Here is a 23,248-nt window from a genome sequence, read left to right as displayed (position 1 = left end):
TTTTGTATGGCACAGTTTCTTACTTAGCTGTCTGATGGCTTTAATTAAAGTGTCATAGATAAAATTTTTCATATTGCTTTTAAAATGTGGAGATTAGCTTGTATACTGTAAAAATTTGGTTGTATACAGTGCTTTTTGTAGTCTTTTTTCCATGGTCTTTAAAGTGATTTTACACAATAATAGTCCTACAACTTCAAAAATAAAAGTTTGATTTTTTTGAGCATTTGGAATATATAGGATGGGACAGACTTTCGGAAGTATAGGCAAAACTCCAGGGTTTCACAAGCCTAAATGTGTTTTTACATACACATGAACAAATCTGTTCCCTTATGTTTAACTTTTTGTGTACCTAGTCAAATTCTTTGCTGCAGTGTGACTTATTTACATTTTTTGGTTATTCCATTTTAGAATCACTATACTGGCTTAAATCCTCTATATATTTAAATGTTAAACATGTTTTGTCCAATTAGATTCCATCTTGCAGACAATAGTATGCATTCACACGTTTGTCTTCTGAAATGCACCATTTAAGAAGCTATTTTTGCTATTTGTCTTTTCAGTTGCTATTGCTTGTCAGAAATTCAATAATAAAACAAGAGTTTCAACTGAAATACTGAAAAAATAAATGTCTGGTACTTTGTCACAGGCCCGAAGGCTGTAAGACACAAACGTAATCTGTTACAGCTCAAGTCAGCTACTGTTGAATTATTTTTCCTATTTTCCACAGTGCAAAATATAAGATGGAAGCTGCAGAGTATAGTATTCAACAGACAAATAATGAACCCTGTTACCAGTTAATATAAAGGTTCTTGTATTCACCTTAATGAGCATTATATGTTTCAGTCCATCTTAGCATATATCAAACTAAATTATTTGTGTTTTGTAAGCAGCATTTAATCTTTGTCATTAGTAACAGGCAGCTTTACAATCTAAGAAGCCGTTGATTCACAGATTCCAAGTCCAGAAAAGGGACCATTGCAGTTATCTAGTCTGACCTTCAGTATAACACGGACCATACATCTTCCCCAAAATAAAAAAAAAAATTCAATCTTCAAAATAATTTCTAAAGCATATTCTGACTAATAGTTAAAGAAGGACTTAAAAAAAAATCAGACTTATTTTTGGTGGCCTTTATTTACAAGGCCCTCTGCCATAAAGTAGACTTAATTTGGCCTGCAGTATTCTTTCTCTTGATTTGGTACCCAGCACTAGAGCAAGAATCATGTTGTCCTTTATTATAGATGGAATTGGTAGCAACACTTGATAGGGTTGCCTACTATGTGTTTTTATATTATAACCCCATTTTCAATTGCTTATGTAACACTATCCAAGTTTAACTGTTTGGGCTGAAATTTTTCTATTCTTGCTCTCTGCCTCAGGTTAAATTTTTTTAGCAGAGTGAAATAAAATCAATTATTCCATCTCCCACGGACCTTCCTACACATCAGCTTCATTGACCATGCTTCCACGCCCCACAGAGTTAATGCTCCTGACAGGGAAAACAGAACCTGGACACTCTTTGGTCTAGGAGAAGGTGTGTTGGGCTGGAGCAAAATCATTAGTTCTTGTCTCAGATCTTCCCAACTAGTGTTAAGGGTTATAAAGTGCATAGAATTATTATTGATGAAGGCCTCATGGTTGCCAGTCTCCTAAGATACAATTGTAATTGCCCGTACTCTACGGATGGGGTAACTGAGAAGTTGCATAAGGTCACAGTGGCAGAGCTGGGAAAAGAGCTGTCTCTAATATGAGGTATGCAAGGCTCATCCAAGGCACACTGCCTGTCACAATGAATGTTGCCAATCTGTTTGCTTGACTGATCTGTGTTTAACCACTAGAACTCAGAATGCCTCAGTCAACATTCCTTTGCTGTCTAGCAAATAGCTTTATAATCCACTGGCAGAGTGTATGTTGTAACCCTCTCTAGTTGCTGATTCACAGAAGATAGCAGCCTACTACTTCTACCAGCCACTACTTTAGTTCAAGTGGTAGTGCTACACATCTAAAGATACTGGGTTCCAGCCTTGCTGATGATCCATGTGAGGGCCATGTGGTAGGATTTGTTGTCTTCATTAAACAAACAAACAATCTAGGAAATTGCACTCTCAAAACTCAGTTAAAAGAAAGCTATGGTTCCAAGTCAAACACTCAGGAATTAGGAAATTCCATAATTAAAGTTAACTGTGCAACTTTAATTTTACCTTGCTCCTTGTGTGTGTTCATAATAATATAAGCTTGAATTATGTGGTCTCATGCTATTTATTTTACAGGATTCCTGCCTCATTCATTCGCCCATTCCATCTCTAAAAACAATCTAATCATCCAAGACATCTTCATATATTTCTTCCTTCAACTCCTGGCTGTCACAAGGACCTGGTTCTTGTTGTCTGATGCTGCCTCTCTAGCAAGCCTCCCTTATGAAGGCCTCTCCTTCTCTCTCACTCCCTGCCTTGGATCCAGACTGCTGTGGGAATGTTGGGCTTTTCCTCTCCTGTTCCTGCTGCTTCCCACCCTCCATCTCCCCTTCCTGCTGTTTCTCCTCTTTTGAACAGCCCTGCATCTGACTCTTGTGTCCTCTTTGATGTCATCTACCATCCATTCAGCTCCTTCCCATCAGCCTTCCTTTCTGATTTCAGCTCCTGGCTCACTTTCTCTCCACTCATCAGAATTACCCACATCCCTCTTCAGTAACTTTTCAGCTTCCATGAAGATGACCCATCTGACTCCTTAGCTGCACGTTTGTTTGTAGTGACTTCGCTAGTGCTTTATATGTAGCCTTTTGTGTAGAAAAACAAACAAACAAAAAAACACCTAAGCAAATATCTAAGTTGATAAACCCTGTGGAAGACTTTTGCGTACCCCCAGTTGAGAACCATTGTGCCCCAGGACCTTAGTAGGTTCTAAGATAGCCTTGTTTATTGGCAGAGCTATTCTAGATGGAGCCTGAGATGTTAGAATGCCCACCAGTTTGAGATTTTTCCTGAAGCTCCCCCTGTTGCTGGAACCCTTCCCTTCTGCAGGTAAGGACTTTGGCAGAAGCGGAAGGCTCTGGCACCTCCCCCTGCCACATGGAAAGACTCCAGCAGTGGGGAAAGTCACTGCAGGGGGGATTCAGAGGAGAAAGGCTCTGGCAGCTCTCCACTGCTGGCACCCTTCCCTACTGTGGGGAAAAGGCACAGGTGGTGGGGAGGCAGCAGGGAAAGGCTCCAGCAGCTTTCCACTGCTGGAGCCTTCCTCTGTTGTGGGGAAAGGCTTGGCAGCTTCCTGCCTCTGGAGTCCTTCCCTCCTTCCAAACCCTCGTTAAAATTCTCCTTTGCCTTGAGGCTTTCAAAAAACTTGTCTGCTGGTGTGGTGAGAACACTGCCTGTCATGCTGCCCAATATTTTCTTATTGTTTCCTTGTACTTCCCCATTGATCTGTCTCTTTCCATATGTTGCATCTTGTCTTATACGCTTTCTGGGGCAGGGTCTGTCTTTGTTTTTATAATGTTTAGCACAGTGTGGTTCTGGTCCATGCCTGAGATTCCTAGGGACTACTATAATATAAATTATAATATTTTTCAACACATAGAATGGAAAATAAATATAGGAGCGAGGGTTTCTAAAAGAAACTGGACTGGGATGCAGTAGAGTTAGGTTCTGTTCCTGGTTCTGACACAGCCTTCGTATGTAATCATGGGTGAGACTTCTCTTTGTGGGGGGGAAAGGCCAAATTAAATTGCACAGGCAGTGTTAATTCTGCTGTCATCATCTAACTTTTGAGAGTTTGACTTTGCAAATCTAACATTCTGTCAACTTTTTATGTGTAGGGACACACACCACATGAAACCAATGCATATCCATCTAGTCAATATGTCCACATTTAGTATGTTAGGCTCAAGGCGTTATAGAATTTGGTGGGATCTTAAGACCCATTTCTGCTTTGCATAAAATGCTATTTCATTCTGTTTCACTTGTCATTTTCTTGCAGTCTAGTGATGATTATAAACATTTGGACACTTACAAATTAACAAACAATAACAAAAAAACTCCTTTCTCTGTATGGCAGATGCTGCAGAGATGTCAACAATATAGCTCTAAAAGAAAAAAGGTATTGAAATCACAAAATAAGTTGCCTTGCTACAGAATCAGACAAAACATACTGCTGAGTATTTTGACAGTGAGAGAGCAGAAGAAATATTTGTTCTCTGTAAGTAAGAGGTGGAAGGAGAGAGGCATAGCCCGAAGACCTCTTCTCCAGTCTGAAGTGAACTACAGGCCCACTTGTACTCTGCCTTCCTCATCTAGACCTTTGACTTCATCTCTGTAGCGTATCCATTAGAAGGTACTATTAAAGGTACTACAGAGATGCAGTCAGTACAAGGGATGGAGAGTGAAGGCAAAGATCAAGTGGGCCTGAAGTGGTACTGTTTTTTTACAGAATGAAACGTGCCTTCAAAGAGGCAGTAGATTAGGTGATCCTTTTCACCTGTGGAATCACAGAGAATGGCAAGTCCTGCTAATACAGTATCTTGAGGATCTATTAAAGAATTTGTTTTAATTTTTTTTTTTGTTACCACTTCTCATGAATTTACTAATACTGATAAAAGTTAAAATCTTTTAAGAATTGTTTTCTACTTGGTCTGAGCATAGACTGTATTTATTTATTTATTTATTATGAACCTTCAACTCCTCATCTTATGGAGTACATTGCATTTTAGGAACTTTAAACTTCATATATGTTATCATTTGCAGGTTGCACAGAAAGTGTTGAAGAATGCTAAGCAGGCATGTCAGAGACTGGGACAATATAGAATGCCATTTGCCTGGGCAGCTAGGTAAGGGATACAATTCTCGTCATTCCATTACATTTTTCTAGCTGATTGTTTAACACGGTTTCCTACAAAATAGCAGTGTAAGTCTCATTTGTCAAAATTCAACTTCCTATTTGTGGGATCCATTTTTTCTTGCTTATTTTAGAATGGCCCTTTCTAAGCTCTAGTCATTTTATCCCAGTCATAGATTTTTGGCAAACAAGACTTAGGTTTCTGTTTTATGGTGGGATGGGTATTGTAGATGATTGTAACTCCTAACCATACAAATAATTTAATTTTACCAACTTTTTTCACTCCAAGATTTTTTTTCTTGCTTTTCTAAAGAGTAAATTGTCCTTGTTCTGCTTATTAAAATATTAGCTGTGAATATGGTAAAACTCACCTGGGTACAATTTTAAGAATATTAAATCCTTCACGTAGAATGTGACAGAGTGTAAATAGTTGCTTTACTTTATCCTCTTGCTACCAAAATTTAAAGAGAGAATTTGACTTTCAGGACATTGTTTAAAGATGCATCGGGAACCCTGGACAAAAATGCAAGATTTTCTGCTCTCTACAGACAAGACAGTAATAAACTCTCAAATGAGGACATGCTTAAGTTGCTAGCAGATTTCAGGAAGTGAGTATATAACTTCTTAATATTACAAAAGTTTAATATATTTCATTATTAACATAAACTAAAGCAACTATTCCTTTCTTATGATACATTTAAATTAGAGTTGTCAAGCGATTAAAAAAATTAATCGCGATTAATCATGCGGTTAAATAATAATAGAATACCATTTATTTAAATATTTTTGGATGTTTTCTACATTTTCAAATATGTTGATTTCCGTTACAACACAGAATATAAAGTGTACAGTGCTCAGCTTATATTTATTTTTTGATTACAAGTATTTGCACTGTAAAAAAAACAGTGTTTTTCAATTCACCTAATACAAGTACTGTAGTGCAGTCTCTTTACCATGAAAATTGAATTTACAAATGTAGAATTATGTAGAAGTCCACTCAGTCCTACTTCTTGTTCAGCCAATCACTCAGACAAACAACTTTGTTTACACTTGCAGGAGATAATGCTGCCTGCTTCTTGTTTACAATGTAACCTGAAAGTGAGAACAGGCGTTCTCGTGGCAATGTTGTGAGTTGGCGTCGCAAGATATTTACTTGCCAGATGTGCTAAAGATTCATATGTCCCTTCATGCTTCAACCATCATTCGAGGGGATATGCATCCAAGCTGCCGATGGGTTCAGCCCCTCACCTATAAAGGGTGAATCACCACTGGCCAGTGAGACTGGCGCGGCTGTGGCTTGGAAGCAGGGGTAGTGGTCCTCTCAGTGACAGTACTGGAACCTGTGGGGTGTACCTGTTATACTCCCACCATTCCTCCCAAGCCACATCCGACAAACTGCCCTGAGCATCAGAGTTGGAGCACAGTGCCGAATACAACGCAGGAGCAGCGCAGAGGGCCCCAACACCCAAGGAGCTGTCCCCAGACAAGCAAGGGGAAGCCAACCTTCCCCCTGTGGTGCAGTAGTCTTCATCGTCCCCAGTGGTGGGCACCTCGCAAACAAGCAGCTGCCTCAATGACTTCCAGGAGCACCAGGCCCTGCTAAAAAGGGTGGCTGCTGACATGGACTTGGAGGTCAAGGAGCAAGCGGAGGAGTCCGATGACCTCTTTAACGTTGTACCCTCCTCCACCCCAGCCCAGGTCGCATTGCCCGTCCATCCAGGGATCCTAAAAATTGATGAGTCTTTGTGGCAGACCCCTCTTCCATTCTGCCTGCCTCAAGAAGGCAGAAAAGAAGTACCATGTTCCAGCAAAGGGATTTGAATACCTGCATACCCATCTGCCAGTGGGGTCCCTGGTTATGTCTGTCATCTACGAAAGGGACAGGAAGAGACAGGTGAGTGGCACACCAAAAAATAAATAGGCCAAGAGGTTGCACTTATTTGGCAGGAAAATTTATTCGACAGCCAGCCTGCAGAAAATTCAGGTTTCTAATCTCAGGCCCTGCTAGGCAGGTACAACTTCAACCTGTGGGACTCCATCAGCAAGTTCAAGGAGGGCCTCCCACTGGACCGAGCCCAGGAGTTTGACACTTTATTGGAAGAGGGCAAAGCAGTGGCGAGAGGTGCGCTCCAGATGGCCTGGGACACTGTGGACTCTGTGGCCAGGGTAGTCGCCTCTGTGGTGGTGGTCATGAGGTGCAGCTCCTGATTACAGTCCTGTGGGCTGTCCCAGAAGATGCAAACTACCCTTCAAGACCTCCCATTTGAGGGAGCAGGGCTCTTCTCATAGCTGACAGATGTGCGGTTCCATGGCGTTAAAGACTACCATGCCACGCTCCGGTCCTTGGGCCTACACACCCCTCAGCAGGCTAGAAAGCCATTCCATCCTCCGCCTCCATTGAGGTCCTGGGGTGTCCCCCGATCCAGCTGTTACAGGAAGAAGGACAGAGACAAAGGGTTTAAGCGGCAACACCCTTCATATTCCCATTCCTCTGCCCAGCTTGGTTCTTCCAGAGGCCAAGGAAGCCGGAAACAGGCATTTTGCTGATGTGCCTGAGGATGGCACCCCAGTCACTTCCCAGGATCCACCACACCTGCTCTTTTCTCAATCACCTGCGCTCCTTCCAGTCAGCCTGGTCACGGCTGACATCGGACCGTTGAGTGTTCGACATAATATCTTTGGGCTACATCCTGCCAGGTGGAGCCAGGTTGCCTGGCATTTGCTAAGAAGCCCTCAGGCTATGGGACTTGTGTACAACACAACATCCATCTCGTAGCCACATACCTCCCCTGGGGCCAGGAACACCTTGGCAGATCGCCTCACCAGGGCAGTCTCGTCTCGTCACGAGTGGTCTCTCCACCCAGAGGTGGTCAGCATCATCTTCCAGAGATGCGGTACTGCCCGTGTGGATCTGTTCACATCCAGATAGAACAGGAAATGCCATGTTTTCTGCTCCTTTCGGGGGTTCAACAGAGGCTCCCTGTTGGACGCTGTCCTGTTCCTGTGGTCGGAGGCTCTGATGTACCCCCCTCTCTCCCCCGGACAGCTTGGTTGCTGTGTGGTTAAATGCAGAGGTGTGGGAGTGCTTGGTGGGTATCCAACAGGTCCTGTTGGGCAGCAGAAAGCCCTCCATCAGAGTGACCTTCCTGGCCACATGGAAGCAGTTCGCTTGTTGGACCTCGGATAAAGGCATTCAGCCCGAGTGGGCCTTGCTGCAGTTAATCCTGGACTACCTTTTGCATCTCAAGCTCCAAGGCCTGGCCCTTTCAACTATCAAAGTCCAGATGTCTGCCATCTCGGCCTTCCATCTGCTGCTCAAGGGTAGGTCGGTTTTCGCCCAGGACATGACTGCCAGGTTCCTCAAAGACTTTGAGTGTCTTTACCCATATGTCATAGAATCATAGACTATCATGGTTGGAAGGGACCTCAGGAGGTCATCTAGTCCAACCCCCTGCTCAAATCAGGACCAATCCCCAACTAAATCATCCCAGACAGGGCTTTGTCAAGCCTGACCTTAAAAACTTCTAAGGAAGGAGATTCCACCACCTCCCTAGGTAACGCATTCCAGTGTTTCACCACCCTCCGAGTGAAAAAGTTTTTCCTAATATCCAACCTAAATCTCCCCCACTGCAACTTGAGACCATTACTCCTTGTTCTGCCATCTGCTACCACTGAGAACAGTCTAAATTCATCCTCTTTGGAACCCCCTTTCAGGTAGTTGAAAGCAGCTATCAAATCCCCCCTCATTCTTCTCTTCCGCAGACTAAACAATCCCAGTTCCCTCAGCCTCTCCTCATAAGTCATGTGCTCCAGCCCCTTAATCATTTGTATTGCCCTTCGCTGGACTCTTTCCAATTTTTCCACATCCTTCTTGTAGTGTGGGGCCCAAAACTGGACACCGTACTCCAGATGAGACCTCACCAATGCCGAATAGAGGGGAATGATCATGTCCCTCGATCTGCTGGCAATGCTCCTACTTATACAGCCCAAAATGCCTTTAGCCTTCTTGGCAACAAGGGCACACTGTTGACTCATATCCATCTTCTCATCCATTGTAACCCCTAGGTCCTTTTCTGCACAACTGCTGCCTAGACATTTGGTCCCTAGTCTGTAGCAGTGCATGGGATTCTTCCATCCTAAGTGCAGGACTCTGCACTTGTCCTTGTTGAACCTCATCAGATTTCTTTTGGCCCAATCCTCTAATTTGTCTAGGTCTCTCTGTATCCTATCCCTACCCTCCAGCATATCTACCACTCCTCCCAGTTTAGTGTCATCTGCAAACTTGCTGAGGGTGCAATCCACACCAATGTCAGGGACCCCGTCCCTCCACGGGACCTGAATCTTGTACTGTCACGGCTCACGGGCCCTCCCGCTTCAAGCCTCTGGCTTCCTGTTCTCCTTCTCCTTTCCTGGAAGGTTGCGTTTTTGGTTGCAATAACATATGCCCGCAGGGGTCTCTGAGATTAGGGTGCTTACCTTGGAACCACCCTACACGGTCTTTTATAAAGACAAGGTCCAGCTGCAGCCACACACCGGCCCAGGGTGGTCTCACAGTTTCATACAGGCCAGCACATTACCTGTTTTTTGTTTTAAAGCCACATAAATCGGAGGAGGAGCATAGGTTGCATTCCCCAGACATCAGGAGGGCGCCAGCCTTCTACATTGAAAGGACCAAGTCATCCGCAAGTCGATGCAATTGTTTGTCGCGGTGACCAACAGGATGAAGGGTCGTCTAGTGTCAGCTCAAATAATTTCTTATTGGATCACTACCAGCATTCACTGCTGCTACAATCAGGCAAGGGTGCCACCTCCAGTGATCATGACCACCCGTTCAACCTCTTACACAGCTTTCCTATCCCAAGTGCCTATCCAGGACATCTGTAAGGCAGCCACCTGGTTGTCCATCCACATGTTCACATCCCATTACGTGCTTATCAAGCAGGCCTGGGACGATGCTGGTTTTAGTAGAGCAGTGTTGCAAGCCGCAAGACCGTGAACTCCGATCCCATCTTCGAGGATACTGCTTGTGAGCCGCCTAGAATGGAATCAATATGAGAAGCACTTGAAGAGAAAAAAGTTACTTATCTTTCGTAACTGTTCTTCGAGATGTGTTGCTCCTGTCCATTTCATTACCCTCCCTCCAGCCCCTCTGCTGGAGTTGCCAGCAAGAAGGAACTGAGAGGGCGTAGGGTCGGCAGCACCTAATATCCTGACGCATGAGTGCGGGACTCAAGGTGGCACCACAGCAGACCCTAAGGATACCACTAAGGCAAAAGTCTCAGACGACTGTGCATGTGGGCGCGCGCGCACCTAGAATGGAATCGACACAAGCAACACGTCTTGAAGAACAACAATTATGGATGCACAACAGCAGAACACCTTCTGTCTGATAAGGCAAAACTTGTGTTTAGGTCAAATGTAACAAGGTATTCAGCTCTGTTGTGCAGTACTCGTATACTCTGTTGTCAAAGTGTTCTGTAGCATCTCAAAGGGTAGAATGTAGGTATGTATACGTGTTGGAATGTTGGGGCATTGCTCAAAGAAGGCAGAGTTGAAGTTGCATTGGGGGAAGTAGCATGGACCTTAACTTTGTATTTCTGCTTTTCCAGTGGTTTAAATGTAGCCACCACATTCTGGAGGGGCTTGATCCACCACCAGGCAACCTTAATTCTGCGTTAATGACTTTTTTTTTTAATTTAATATAAATAAAACCAAATTACACTCCTCAAATAAGAGCTCTCAAGTAAATTCTGCTCCACATATTTTTTTGTTCACTTATTTCACAAAATTCAGAACCTAGAAAGCATTGAGATTCTGCTTAAATTGTGATTTGGGGAACAGAAGTATTATTCCAGGCAAGAAAAAGAAGCAAACCATACTGATACTTTTAAAAAAGCAACTATTTTTCTATAGGTGTGTCTGTTATGTGTTAATTGGAGTTGGCCTAAACTGAATGTTGAATATTTCCATGATGTGTCAGCATTTTTATTTTTGTTTGGTTTGGTTAAGTCAGATTCTTCAAGCTCTTTTTAACATTGCATTTTCTGTTTTTTGTTTGTTTGTTTTTTTCCTCTCTACTGCATCTTTTTCCTTCTGTATTTCTGATAGATTTTGGCAACTGACCTGACTTTTTTGTTGTTTCTCTTTACAGACCTGAAAAGTTGGCCAAGCTGCCAGTTATTCTAGGAAATCTAGACATAACAATTGATAATGTTTCTCCAGATTTTTCTAGTAAGTATTGATAAGCATTATTAAATAGTTGAATAAGCTTTTTTACTTCAAATTTTTTATTGTTTTTAATATATTTTCAGATTATGTTAACTCATCATACATTCCCATGAAACAGTTTGAAAACAGTACCAAGACAGTAGTAACGTTTGAAGTAGAAGAATTTGTTCCCTGTATTCCAAAACATTCTCAGCCTTTCACCATCTACAACAATCATCTTTATGTTTATCCAAAGCACTTGAAATATGACAGTCAAAAGTCATTTGCAAAGGTGAGTGTAAGGAAAATACTGAACTCTTGTTGTGCGCTGCAGCTCTATTCAGATATTAATGACCAAATATATATTCTGTTTCTATGATGATGGTTCTGAATAATTTTTTTTATATATATTGTTTTAGGCTAGAAATATTGCAGTGTGCATTGAGTTCAAAGATTCGGATGAAGAAGATTCTCTGCCTTTAAAGGTTTGTCTGAGATTTTGATATCTAATTGAAGAAAAACATTAAGATTTACTGGTTTAGAGGTAACCCATTATGGGCCTACACAAGGATTAGAGTTGGGATCTTTGTTCTTCCTTCTCTGTGGCAGTTGGATTATCCTGGAGATGACTTGCTCATCTCTGAAAGATAATGAGCAGAGCCACTAACCCCTGCTATTGGCCAGTCTTGGTGAAAATATTCCCACTGGTCTTTTTATTTCTATCCTCACCCGAATGAAGCTTCCACAGAAGAAGCCTGTTGTGGTGTGGGGTGATTTGCTTCTACTCGAGGGAAAGCTTTAGAACACTGACTGACTCAAGTGCATTTGGCTTCCTGACTGACTGACTGACTGCCACAGTGGAATGGGGAGAAAGTTGCCTGAGAGAGCCTAATACTGGTTTTGTGGTGTTAGGCAGGGCTAAAAGTGAATGATTGCTACAGTTCCATAAAGAGGAAAAAATTATAATCCTGCCTTAACTGCTTCTCACTAACAATAGGCTTTCTCGATGGAGATTTCACTCTATATTTTAAATAATTTAGCAGTACATATTTTGATGTACAATAAACTGTAATAATAAAACATTGTTTCTGTTGTTAAATAAAATGGGAGAGCAGCTATGTACAATTCCAGAAATTCTTTAGACCTAAATTTTCAAAACTGACTAATGAATTTGGGTGTCTGTTTTTGAGGGCCCAACTTAAGATGCTCTTAGGAGACCTGATTTTCAGAAAGTGTAGAGCACCTGTCATCTGAAAATCAAGGTGACTAAAAGTTGAGCATCAAGAAATTGAGGCACCCAAAACCATTAGTTCCTTTTTAAAATTTAGGCCTTAAAATGTGGTTCTTAAAATGTCTCCAACACAGACCCTCTCTTCAGGGCCCAACACAAATACTACCTCCAGAGAATCCTACTTGAAAAGTAAGGAAAAGAAGCATCATTCTGGCACTGAAGAGATGTGAGGGAAGAGAAAAAGAAGCACATTCTTTCCTCCTGATCAGCTCCCCAGGGCAGGTCCTTTCTATGCTGACTGCGCTGGAGCAGCAGCATCAATAGCTCTTGGTACCAGAGCTGCCAGTGCAGATGTAGTCACTGTGGATCTCAGAAGGGTTCACTTCACTGGAAATCCCTAGGACCTTTTCCCTGTCTACATGCTTCAGCAGTAGGCTGCAGTCCAAATAACTACATAACTGCATATTTCTTCTCATCTTGTCTGGTACCACCTCCCCATAGGGTCACCTCACTACAGGATTGGTACAGGGACACCCTTAGTGCCATTTGGGGTGGATTTGAGAGGCATGCTGATCTCAGCACCTGGGAGACTCCAAGGGGTTTGGCCCCTGCAGCCTTCCCACAGATACCAGGTCTTTGGAGGGAACTTTATACAAGGTCCTCTCCAGTTAATAATATGAGATTATATTCAAGAGTGTAGTCAGGTCCTTACTGAATCTGAAATATCCAAGCTATCTGAACCTCGTGCTGTGGGAGATGCCCCATCAGTCCTGCCATTCGTGTTCACAACATTGTCACAGCCTTCTGCACCAATCTCAGAACTGAGGAAGCTGATCTCGCACCAACACTCTCTCCTGCCTCCACCTGACATGCCCCTCACCAGTGACTGATGTGCAGGTTGATTTGGACCCACTTGATGAGGTCCCCTAGATGGTGGAATATCCCTTATTGGGGACACAAACAATGCTACAACTCTCCTTGTGATTGTATTGACTCCTCTGCTATAGCTCCACCTGATGGACTACAAACAGTTCCAGGAGTATCTCAGGAGGAAGGGAAATAGTGTCCAGCTACATACAGAGACAACAGTGGCAGAGTCTCCTCATCCCCTTTTTTATATCATCCAAGTCTGAATGCAAGTTAATGTCTCTTACCCAGGGCTTATACCTCCAGTCTTCTCTGGCAGTCTACAGGAAAATACACAAGATGTATCCTGTTGCATCTGATGTTTCCATTTCTTGAAAAGTCACCCAACCCCAAACTCCCTAGTTGTTTTAGTTTTGAACCTCCCATTCCATTTCTGCCAACAGAGAGGGTAGCAGGCTGGGATGCCTTTGGATGTAAGACCTACTAGTCAGGTTCTCTTTGCATGAAAGTTTCCAAGTGTGGTGGCCAAGTACCATTATGCCCTCCAGGTTGCCATTAACTGCATGTTGGAAGCTCTACAAGAGAAGTAAAAGCAAGCAGCGAGATCTGGTCACAGAGGGTCGCATAGTGTTGATGCACTGATAGGACAGCCTATGACAACTCAATGCCTGTTTCAGAGCCATGGGACAGGAACTTCCCTACATAGGTATTCCTGGATACATTCATTGGGGATCACTTTGGAGGTACAGAGTAAGATCAAGGACCTTCTGGTTGAAGGGCAAGGCCTTTTTCGCAAAAAAGTAGATTAATTATTCAAAAGGATGAAAGTTGCCAGGGCTAGAGCTTGGTCCCTTGGCCTCATTCAACCCTTGTTCCTCTTAGGAAACCACCAGCATATCCCTCCTTCAGATATCAAAGTCAGGGAGTGGCCACATCCCAGAGCTTCCCCTCCCTGAGCCTCAAACTTGACCCCCCTTTTAAAGGAAACAGAAACAAAAAAAGCAATGGTCTCTTTACAGTCCACCTTCTCTGTCACCAAAAAGCAGATTTAATGTTGCAGGTGAGAGCAGAGTTAGGCCTGGGCTACACTGGACGGGGGGGGGGGGGAATTCAAACTAAGATATGCAACTTCAGCTATGCTGTTCGCGAAGCTGAAGTATCTTAGTTTGATTTACCTGGCCATCCTCACAGCGGCGAGTCGACAGTGGCAGCTCCCTCGTCGACTCCGCTTACTCCTCCTGCCAAGGTGGAGTACAGGCATTGATTTGGGGATCGATTTATCGCGTCTAGATGAGATGCGATAAATCGATGCCCGAGAGATTGATCACTGTCCGCCGATCCGGCAGGTAGTGAAGACGTACCCTTAGTCTTCGAGTCCTCTTCCTTCCATCCCCTCCTTTTGAGTTCTGTCTGTCCTATTTTAACAGTGCCTTGTGCATGACTACTTGCAATTACTGGGTTTTAGAGAACATTCACGACAGATACACCATCCAGTTTTCTACCAGCTTACCTTCCCTGAACCTCTTCAGGGACACTTCTCAAAAGGAAGTCCTGTGGGATGAAGTAGACTCCCTCTTCTCAAAAGGAGCCATAGAGGAAGTCCTTCTGTGAACATCAGGGGAAGGGCTTCTATTCTGAGTATTTCCTGGTTCCAGAGTCCTTGTGTACACTACAGAGTTTTGTCAACGCAAGTTACGCTGGCATACAGCCACCTCTGTAATTAAACCGCTGTTGCATGTCCACACTATACTCTGTGTTGGTGGAGAACATCCACAATAGCAGCTCTTGCATTGACACACAGAGCAGTGCGCTGAGTAGCAATCCCACTGTGCAAATGGCTGCAGGGTGCTTTGAGAAGTGTCTACAATGCCTCATGGGGCAGGTACAGCATCACATGATGATGGTTTCTTAATCCCATCGTTCCATGGGCATCCTAACACAGTAATGTGTGTTGCTGTAGCGTGCTGTAGCCTGTCATTGTTTGCACTGTGCTGTGACCCTTGTAATGATTGCTCCGTGTGTCTAAAAAGTAACACATTTTAAATCACGTTTTAAAGTTAGCGCTTGGTAAGATGACCAAACTGACATTGCTGAGCACTAACACGAGAAGCCCACAGAAGTGTGGGGAGACGGCAGCGTGTGTGTGTGTGTGAGTGAGAGAGAGTGATTGTTGGGTAAGTGTGTGTGTTGGGGAAGAGTGAGTGTGTCTGCATGCTGTCTCTAAGTTCAGACAGTAGCTGGAAGCAACCAATCCCGAGGCAGAAGCTGGTGCACAGGCAGCTGTTGTCCCCGTCCACCCCATCCCAGCTCAGCAAAGACCAGTACAGTGGCGGGGGAGGGGGACACGTTGACATCAACCTCCATCTCCCTCCCTGGCTCTGTACAGTACAGCATGAGTCTCCCACCTCCCGCCCCCCCAGCAGCAGCATGCCCTGTCTGCCACTGCAGTCCTAGTGCCTGGGAGAGCAGGATCCTGTGTGAATGTTCTGATTCCATGATTCACTCTGAGTTTTCCCACTCCCTCCCCCGTAGTCCAGGCAGGAGTGTGCTTGCTGCCCAGAGCTGCATGCTCAGCTGGGCAGTAGCTGTGTGAGCTCTGCATGCTGAGGAATTTCAACACTTCCTGGAGCTTTGAAAGGGGAGGGGTGCATGCCTGTGTAGCTGGATGCAGGGCAGCAGAGTTCAAAACAGATCTGGTCATGGTGGGCGTTGTGTAGGATACCTCCTGGAGGCCAGTTTCGAGGAACAGTGTTTACACTGACACTTTGTCAATCTAACTTTTCTGCAAAAAGCTCTATGCCTCTAGTTGAGGTCATTTTATTTTGTTGGCAAAACAGGAGAGTTTTTTTGGCAGGAGGAGCATGGTAGTGTGTACAATTCCACTGTTTTGTCGGCAAAAGCTGCCTTTTGATAACAAAACTATATAGTGTAGACAAAGCCTAAGACAGTAAATGGTCTCAGACTGTGTCTGAATCTCAGAAACCTGAACGGATACATCAAGACCTCTCAGTTTAAAATGCTTTCCCTGGGATCCAACCATTCCCTCCTCTCAAGGAAACTGGGTATCTGAGTCTCACTTGATGGATGCTTATTTACACATGACCATCAGAAAAAAGCACTTCAGATACCTGAGTTTCAGCATTGGAAACAAACATTTCAATACACGATACTCCTTTTTCAGCTTGTACATAGCTCTAAAGGTCTTCACAATGTGCCTGGCTGTGGTAGCTGCCCACTTAAGATGCCAGGGGACATATGTCTTTATCTATATGACTAGGTACATTGTGGCCTCCATTACTGTACTATTTAGGCATCTCACAATTTTATAATTATTTATCCTCATAATGTCCCCCTGAGGTAGGGAAAGAGTATTATCCCCATTTTAAAGATATGGAACTGAGGCAGAGACTAAGTGACTTGCCCAAGGTCACACAAGAAGTCTGTGGTGAAAATGATAATTGAATCCAGGTCTCCAAGTCTCAGGCTAGGATACTTACTACTGGGCCAGCCATTCTCCCTCTCTAATAAGAGACAAATCACAATAGGAAATGCCAGAATCATATTTAAAACGTGCAGTCCATTCAGCACCAAAGGCCTGCAGTTAAACTGGGAAAAGTCTACTCTATCTCCTTTTCAAGGAATCATGTTTATTGGACAGTGGTGGATTTAGTCCAAGCAAAGGAGAGGAGAGATTCCTCGGCATCCAGAAAGCACCAGCCTGAAGAGCCTACCTGAATCAACCTGCAAAGTTATTCCTTAAGCTAATGGGTGTCATGGCAATTATGACATGTGACACACTATATATATGCCTGCCTACATATGACACCGCTGCAAAATTGGCTGGTTCAATAATTAATTAGCCACCTCCATACTCAGGAACTGGGGACGTTCAGTCTCTTGAGGGAAAACACAAAATGCTAGCTATACTACACAAGAGCAGTATACATCTCAAGTTCAGGAACTCTCATTAGTCTCTCTAAAAAGTGCACCTGGCTGCTATCTCAGCACATTACCAGTCAGAACAGGGAAAAAACAATACTTTCTTTCTCTGGCCTTTCATCTGCCCATCAACAAGGGACACCAAATCCCATAAGTGTGAATGCACAGAGTTACTTTTGAAGAACAGCAGTTACTGGTAAAGTGATCTCTTTTTAGCTGAGCCTAATCTTTGAGCAAATGAACATTTCTTTGCTTTCCATTCTTCATGTTTTAAATTTCTCCAATTTGTTTTTAAAATATTCAATTTTAATATAGTTGTTCAAGCTTATTTTAATACAGTGCACTTGTCCACAACCCACAATCCAAAGAATATTAATGCAAGATTAATTTTTTTAACGCTTTGAGTTTTAGCTCAGTATCCGTTGTATTTCCCAATAGTAAAAAGAGGCTAAAACTTGATTAAAATGTGTCATGAGCTATAAAAAATTGCATTGCAAAACATTATTTTTAAAGGAGATATGTAAGAAAAAATAAAATACTTTATACTCTTGACAGCAAGGAGGAATATAAGCTAAGAATGACAAAGGACCGTTTTTTCCCCTCTCCTGATTCTTAGTGTGTCTATGGTAGACCAGGTGGACCAGTGTTTACAAGAAATGCATTTGCCAATGTTTTACATCACCATCAAAACCCAGAGTTTTATGATGAGGTAAGCAATTCTAATTGAGACTTCACTTTTACTGGCTTTCAGTATGTATTTTTACAAGTTTCACAGATCGCAAAACAGACTAAGGTGGAGACAGCGTGCCCACTTCGGGGGAGGGGTAAAGTGTATTATGTATTTAATTTCTCAACTTCAGAAGTTTCTTTATAACTTTTTATTTAATTTAAATTGAACTAAAGCTCTAATTGTAATTGAAAATACAGTGTTGTCTGTAGTATTATTAATTATGCTTATTGCTTCATTCACTTTTACATTATGAAAATTAAACTAAACTTTTTTGGTCCTTGATTTATTTGTTTTCATGCTGGCTTTGCAAAAACATTAAAATCAGACCCTATCATTATCTTTCAAACTATTACTTCTACATAATTAATGTAAATCCTACACATTGTATGACTGCATTCTTAAATCTTTCTTCAAATCTAATTGAAACCAAGTGTTGTTCTCAGGTCAGAGTGGACAAATGCATGCTTGTTGTTCATTAACTAGTATGATGTGCCTCTGCATGTCTGAATACTTTTTCTTCACAAAAATCACTGAAGCTGATGTTTATCTGCCTTTCAGATTAAAATAGAATTGCCCACACAGCTACATGGAAAACATCATTTGTTTTTCACATTCTACCATGTCAGCTGTGATAATTCAAGCAAAGGCAGTACCAAGAAGAAAGATGTAATTGAAACACAAGGTTTGGCTTGTTGACCCTTGTTACTTTTAAGAATGGTTTAGCAGATTTCAAAAAGTAGATTTAGCTGGTATACTGGATACTTGCTGCATTGATGGAGGTAACTCTGAAATATTAATTATAGTGGAAAAATAGATTTGCCACGTGAAATATTTATCTTTAATTTCAATTTGTTTTAAGAATTATGAATTTCAGTGTCAAGCAAATTAAAATGTTACAATTTTTTACCTGAAGGTAACAATATATTGTTTCTTTTTTAACATTTTTAGCTTTGTTTATAGTCTGTTCAACAAGTTGGGTCTTTGTAAACCAGAAATCATGTAACCATGTATATGTTATACATAGAGAGGAGGCCACTGAAGCTCTCATACAGGCCTTTAATTAAAAAATACGTAATATATGTAAAATATTAATTCCATTTTATTTCTTGTAGTTGGCTATTCTTGGCTTCCACTATTAAAAGATGGGAGAGTAGTGACAAATGAGCAGCACATTCCTGTGTCAGCTAATCTTCCATCAGGCTATCTTAGCTATCAGGAACTTGGGATTGGCAAGGTACAGTACCTAGATAGGTGTATAGGTATATTTGTTTCTTTGTGTTTCACAAAAGAGAATACAAGAAATAAAATGGGCTTATGCTCAGTTCTAAGCTTTGTAAGAATTTTAAGTAGCCATTTTCCAGTTAAAACATTTGTTTTATGACTCTTCCAAGATACAGATTGTGTGACATAGAATGTATTGCAGAGGAAATGTAACTGATATGGAGTCCTAAAATAAATAAATTAGAGAAATCATATGAGCAAATCCTGTCATTTTGCTTCACAAGGACTTGAGTCAACCTGCACCCATATAGATTTTTATGTAATCGAGTGTTTTTTTCTATTATCCCTTGTGTGTTATGTTTGAGAAGCTTTTAAATATTGTGATAGCGGTTTTTTTTGTAATAGTGAAAAACTGGATGTTGTCTGTGCAGAGAAAAATAGACTAATAACAAAAATTTAAAAAACAACATTTGTGCAAGCAGTTATTCTGTACTGATTCCTGCTCCTGGTATAAGGAATATTCCCTATATACCAAATCTGTTCTTTCTCTCCTGATACACTGAAAGGTCCTCCATTTGTTTCAAAATCCAGTGGTAAAATTGTTGCATTTGCTTAGTTATCTGTAGTATATGTAACTTAAAAATAAACTATCATAATTTTTATTATGACCATAGTTTGAGGCTTTTTATTTAGAGCCTCTTTAGTGGCTGCGTGTTTGCTAGGAATATGCATTTGTGTAGCAGAATAATATTAGGGAAGGTAGTAAGCATTTCAAGAGTATTTCAGTTGCACCCAAGATATTCTCTTGGAGTTTTATAATCTAGAATAGACAGACCAAGACACTCTTTAATATTGGTGTTTGTTCAGCAAGTGATACAAATGTTCAGTTGCCGTTGCTCCACACATACGAACTGGGAATATATGTGCGTCCTTAAGTTGATGATTTGTTGGCCAAGATTTTATTCAGGGAAGAGTGTGCCTAACTGATGGTCCATGCATACTAATTCCAAGGTCTGGCCACTTCATCTCATCCAATGAAAAACTTTCCAATTATAGCGTGACATACTTTAAATTAAATTTAAATACACAAGAAGGCTTTGCAAATTCATCTGAAGTTCTTTTCTTAACTTTTATTAGAATGTCACCTTATCCATGCACTTCTCTTTCAATAAACCTCTCACCCAAGAAAAGCCCTTGTTCCACAAACTGAATCTTGGAGCTGCTAAAATCCTACCTGCCAGCATTGGCAAAACAAAATCTGTAGATTATAACTTTACATAAAGTCATAAAAAGATGCCAATGTAGAAGGGTCGGGGGAGATATGCAGAAAGTAAAAGGGAAATTAATTGAAGGGGGAATGAGGCAAGCGGGGGGAGGCCAGAACTCAACTTAGAAGAGGGAATTAATTGGGAGAGTTGCTTCTCTACCTTCTCTGTGTCCAGTCCTCCGCACCACCACCTTTTCACTCTCTAACTTCCCCCCCATCTCTTTGCTTTTCATAATCCAGCCATGTCTATCCCACCCTCCCCTTAATTTTAGGGAAGCACTTAGCTCTTCACCCTCTCCTCCCAAGTCTTAGCATCCGGAGGACTAGAACGTCTAGATGCAGGTCAGGGATACTAGAACAGTTTGTATAGTGGGGGTGCTGAGAGCCATTGAACCAAACTGTAAATCCTTTATATGATGGAAACCACTTCAAGCCAGGGGATGTGGCAGCATTCCTAGCATGCCTAGTTCTAGCACCTATGCGCAGGGCAAGCAGGAATCAACAGATCCCCAACAGGATCTCACTTTAGAGAGCTGAGTACTGCTCTGATATTCCCAAATGAGAGGGAAAGGGAACACTGACTGCCACACATTCGAAGACACCAGTTTATATTAGTGCAAGCAGCAGCTCTGATTGACTGTCCTTCTCAAGAACAGCCAGTCAAATGAGGATTTCCTGTAGTCCAGAAGATTTCCCCTACACTTAAAGGAGAGTCAGAAAACCCATATCTTACAAGAAAAATCCACTGTTAGTTAGCCTATTTAACCCATAAAGTTCATCCACCTGCAAGTTTTTCATGTGATGCCAATACAATGGGACAGTTTGTCTTTAAAAAGAACCATTTCTAATTGAGTAACTACATACATACTTCATAATGATTTTAGTGGCATTGCCTTTCAATTATTTATTATTAATGAGATTTATTCATTGCACAATTTTACTTTATATGTACAAGTTTACAGTTTAGAGGACAGTCTGAAATGTGCACCTGTATGGTATGCAAACCACTGTCCTATTGTTTTGGGTTAGTATGCTGACATAATATATTATTTCTCCTCTTTGTGCGCAAACAGCATTCTGGTCCTGAAATTAAATGGGTAGATGGAGGCAAACCATTGTTAAAAATTTCTACGCATCTAGTTTCTACTGTATACACACAGGTAAGTTTAAAACCAGGACAAATATTTTATGATTAAGGTGTCTTTGTAGCATGAATACAATATATAAAGGAGATTTTCAAACACACAAAAGATACAAAAGAAACACACAGAAGGCTGCCAACTCCCTTTTTGTGCCTCTGAAAATCTCCCCCATAGTTAATATATAAAACGTACTGTATGCTGCAGCGAATTTTAAAATGATTATCAAATACAAAGCCTTTTGTCTAAGTCATCGGTTCACATTTGAGTCCAGCCCCATTTTTAACCAAAGTGAAAAGTGCCAGTCTCAATCCAATTCCAGTTGTTCACATTAAAACCATTACAGTGTTAACTGACATGCTTGTTGTCAGTGTAAGTAGAGAGCTAAAGGATTGAATGGTCATGAAGAGTGATCTACCCTCTGACAGCTAAAAGTGGTTTTTAGGTCAGCTCGAGATTTAAAGCGTGTCAGTGTGAGAAAGCTGCATGGACAATACCTTTACTGTATTGATCTGAAGATAAATATGATTTTAGTCTCAGCTACTCACTTGGCATCTTTGACAAGTACTAAAAACATTTACTTAAAATTTAAAAACAAAACCGTAGTTAGTTTTGCACTGCTGGATGTGGCTGTCTTCACATATAGTTGTATCTGCAGATTACTATATTTTGGATTAGTATTTTGGGTTCTGTACTGATAGAATCAAATACAGGACTTAGACAATACATGCTTATTACTGTTTATCAGGGTAATTGTAGTAACATTTTTCTCCATGTCAATTATTTTTAAGGAAATATACATGCTATTTTTGTGAAATGATTTTTCAGTAATGGATCCATTTAACGTGGTTGAAGTTTTTGGCTGTTTGTTATACACCTATTTTATATTGGCATTTGGAAGTGCATTGCTTTGTTCCTCTTTTGATTATGGAATTAAACTTCAGTTATTGCTGATTAACTTTGGTTCTCTTGTTTTTGGTAGGACCAGCACTTACACAATTTTTTTGAGTACTGTCAGAAAACGGAGTCTGGAGCACAGGCCTTAGGAACTGATCTTGTAAAGTATCTTAAGGTACAAAACAGCAGTGATGTAACAGATTTAATAAAATTGGGAAGTGGGGGAGAGGGGGAAAGGACTGTGGTCATATCAATTGAGGGTGGGGCTGCAAATCAGGATGCAATAATGATGGAGTTTGGCTAGGTTTAGCCCCCAGTCACCTCAACTACCTTCTCTCAAGATTGATATAGCTTGAACAAAAAAGTAAGGTTCCCACAGGAATGTTAATTTAGCCAAATTGGCCAGAATTTTAAAATAGCTGCTGAAGGCCAGGCACCTAAATCTATTTATTTTCATAAGTACATGCAGCTTTTGTTGACTTAATTATGGGTAGTTAGCCCCTCAGAAAATCAAGCCACTTTTTAAGAGGCTGAAATACGGATTTAGGGACCAAACTTTATATATCTGCATCTTGGCCAATGTGACTATATTAAGGTTAACAAAACATCAACTTCAACATGTTGCCTTTGGAGACCAAAAAAATAATATTGTGGTTAAGGCACAGGACTTGGAGTCCAGAGACCTAGTACTATTCCTGGCTTTTCCATCAATTTTCTGTGTGACTTGTACAAGTCACCTTAATCTCCTTAAAAAGAATGAGGAGTACTTGTGGCACCTAAGAGACTAACAAATTTATTTGAGCATAAGCTTTCGTGGGCTAAAACCCACTTCATCGGATGTATGCAGTGGAAAATACAGTAGGAAGATATATACACCGCCACACACACAGAACATGAAAAGATGGGTGGTGCCATACACACTATAA

The 23,248-nt window shown here is 41.5% G+C and overlaps 1 protein-coding gene across 8 annotated transcripts in view; it reads left to right on the top strand.

The window, feature by feature from the left end:
• Positions 1 to 23,248, top strand: part of DOCK9 (dedicator of cytokinesis 9) — a 335,650-nt gene that overhangs the window by 167,771 nt on the left and 144,631 nt on the right. For all 8 annotated transcript variants that reach the window (XM_077812928.1, XM_077812891.1, XM_077812874.1 and 5 more), the window contains exons 14-23: positions 4,734 to 4,816; positions 5,310 to 5,432; positions 10,976 to 11,055; positions 11,136 to 11,323; positions 11,451 to 11,516; positions 17,685 to 17,777; positions 18,357 to 18,480; positions 18,911 to 19,032; positions 21,360 to 21,446; positions 22,408 to 22,497. In XM_077812928.1, the coding sequence (XP_077669054.1) occupies positions 4,734 to 4,816; positions 5,310 to 5,432; positions 10,976 to 11,055; positions 11,136 to 11,323; positions 11,451 to 11,516; positions 17,685 to 17,777; positions 18,357 to 18,480; positions 18,911 to 19,032; positions 21,360 to 21,446; positions 22,408 to 22,497 (1,056 nt within the window). The remainder of the gene's footprint in view (positions 1 to 4,733; positions 4,817 to 5,309; positions 5,433 to 10,975; positions 11,056 to 11,135; positions 11,324 to 11,450; positions 11,517 to 17,684; positions 17,778 to 18,356; positions 18,481 to 18,910; positions 19,033 to 21,359; positions 21,447 to 22,407; positions 22,498 to 23,248) is intronic.

The sequence above is a fragment of the Eretmochelys imbricata genome, chromosome 1 (assembly GCF_965152235.1).
Source record: "Eretmochelys imbricata isolate rEreImb1 chromosome 1, rEreImb1.hap1, whole genome shotgun sequence".
Taxonomy (NCBI): domain Eukaryota; kingdom Metazoa; phylum Chordata; order Testudines; family Cheloniidae; genus Eretmochelys; species Eretmochelys imbricata.
This window is presented reverse-complemented; position numbering and strand designations above follow the sequence as displayed.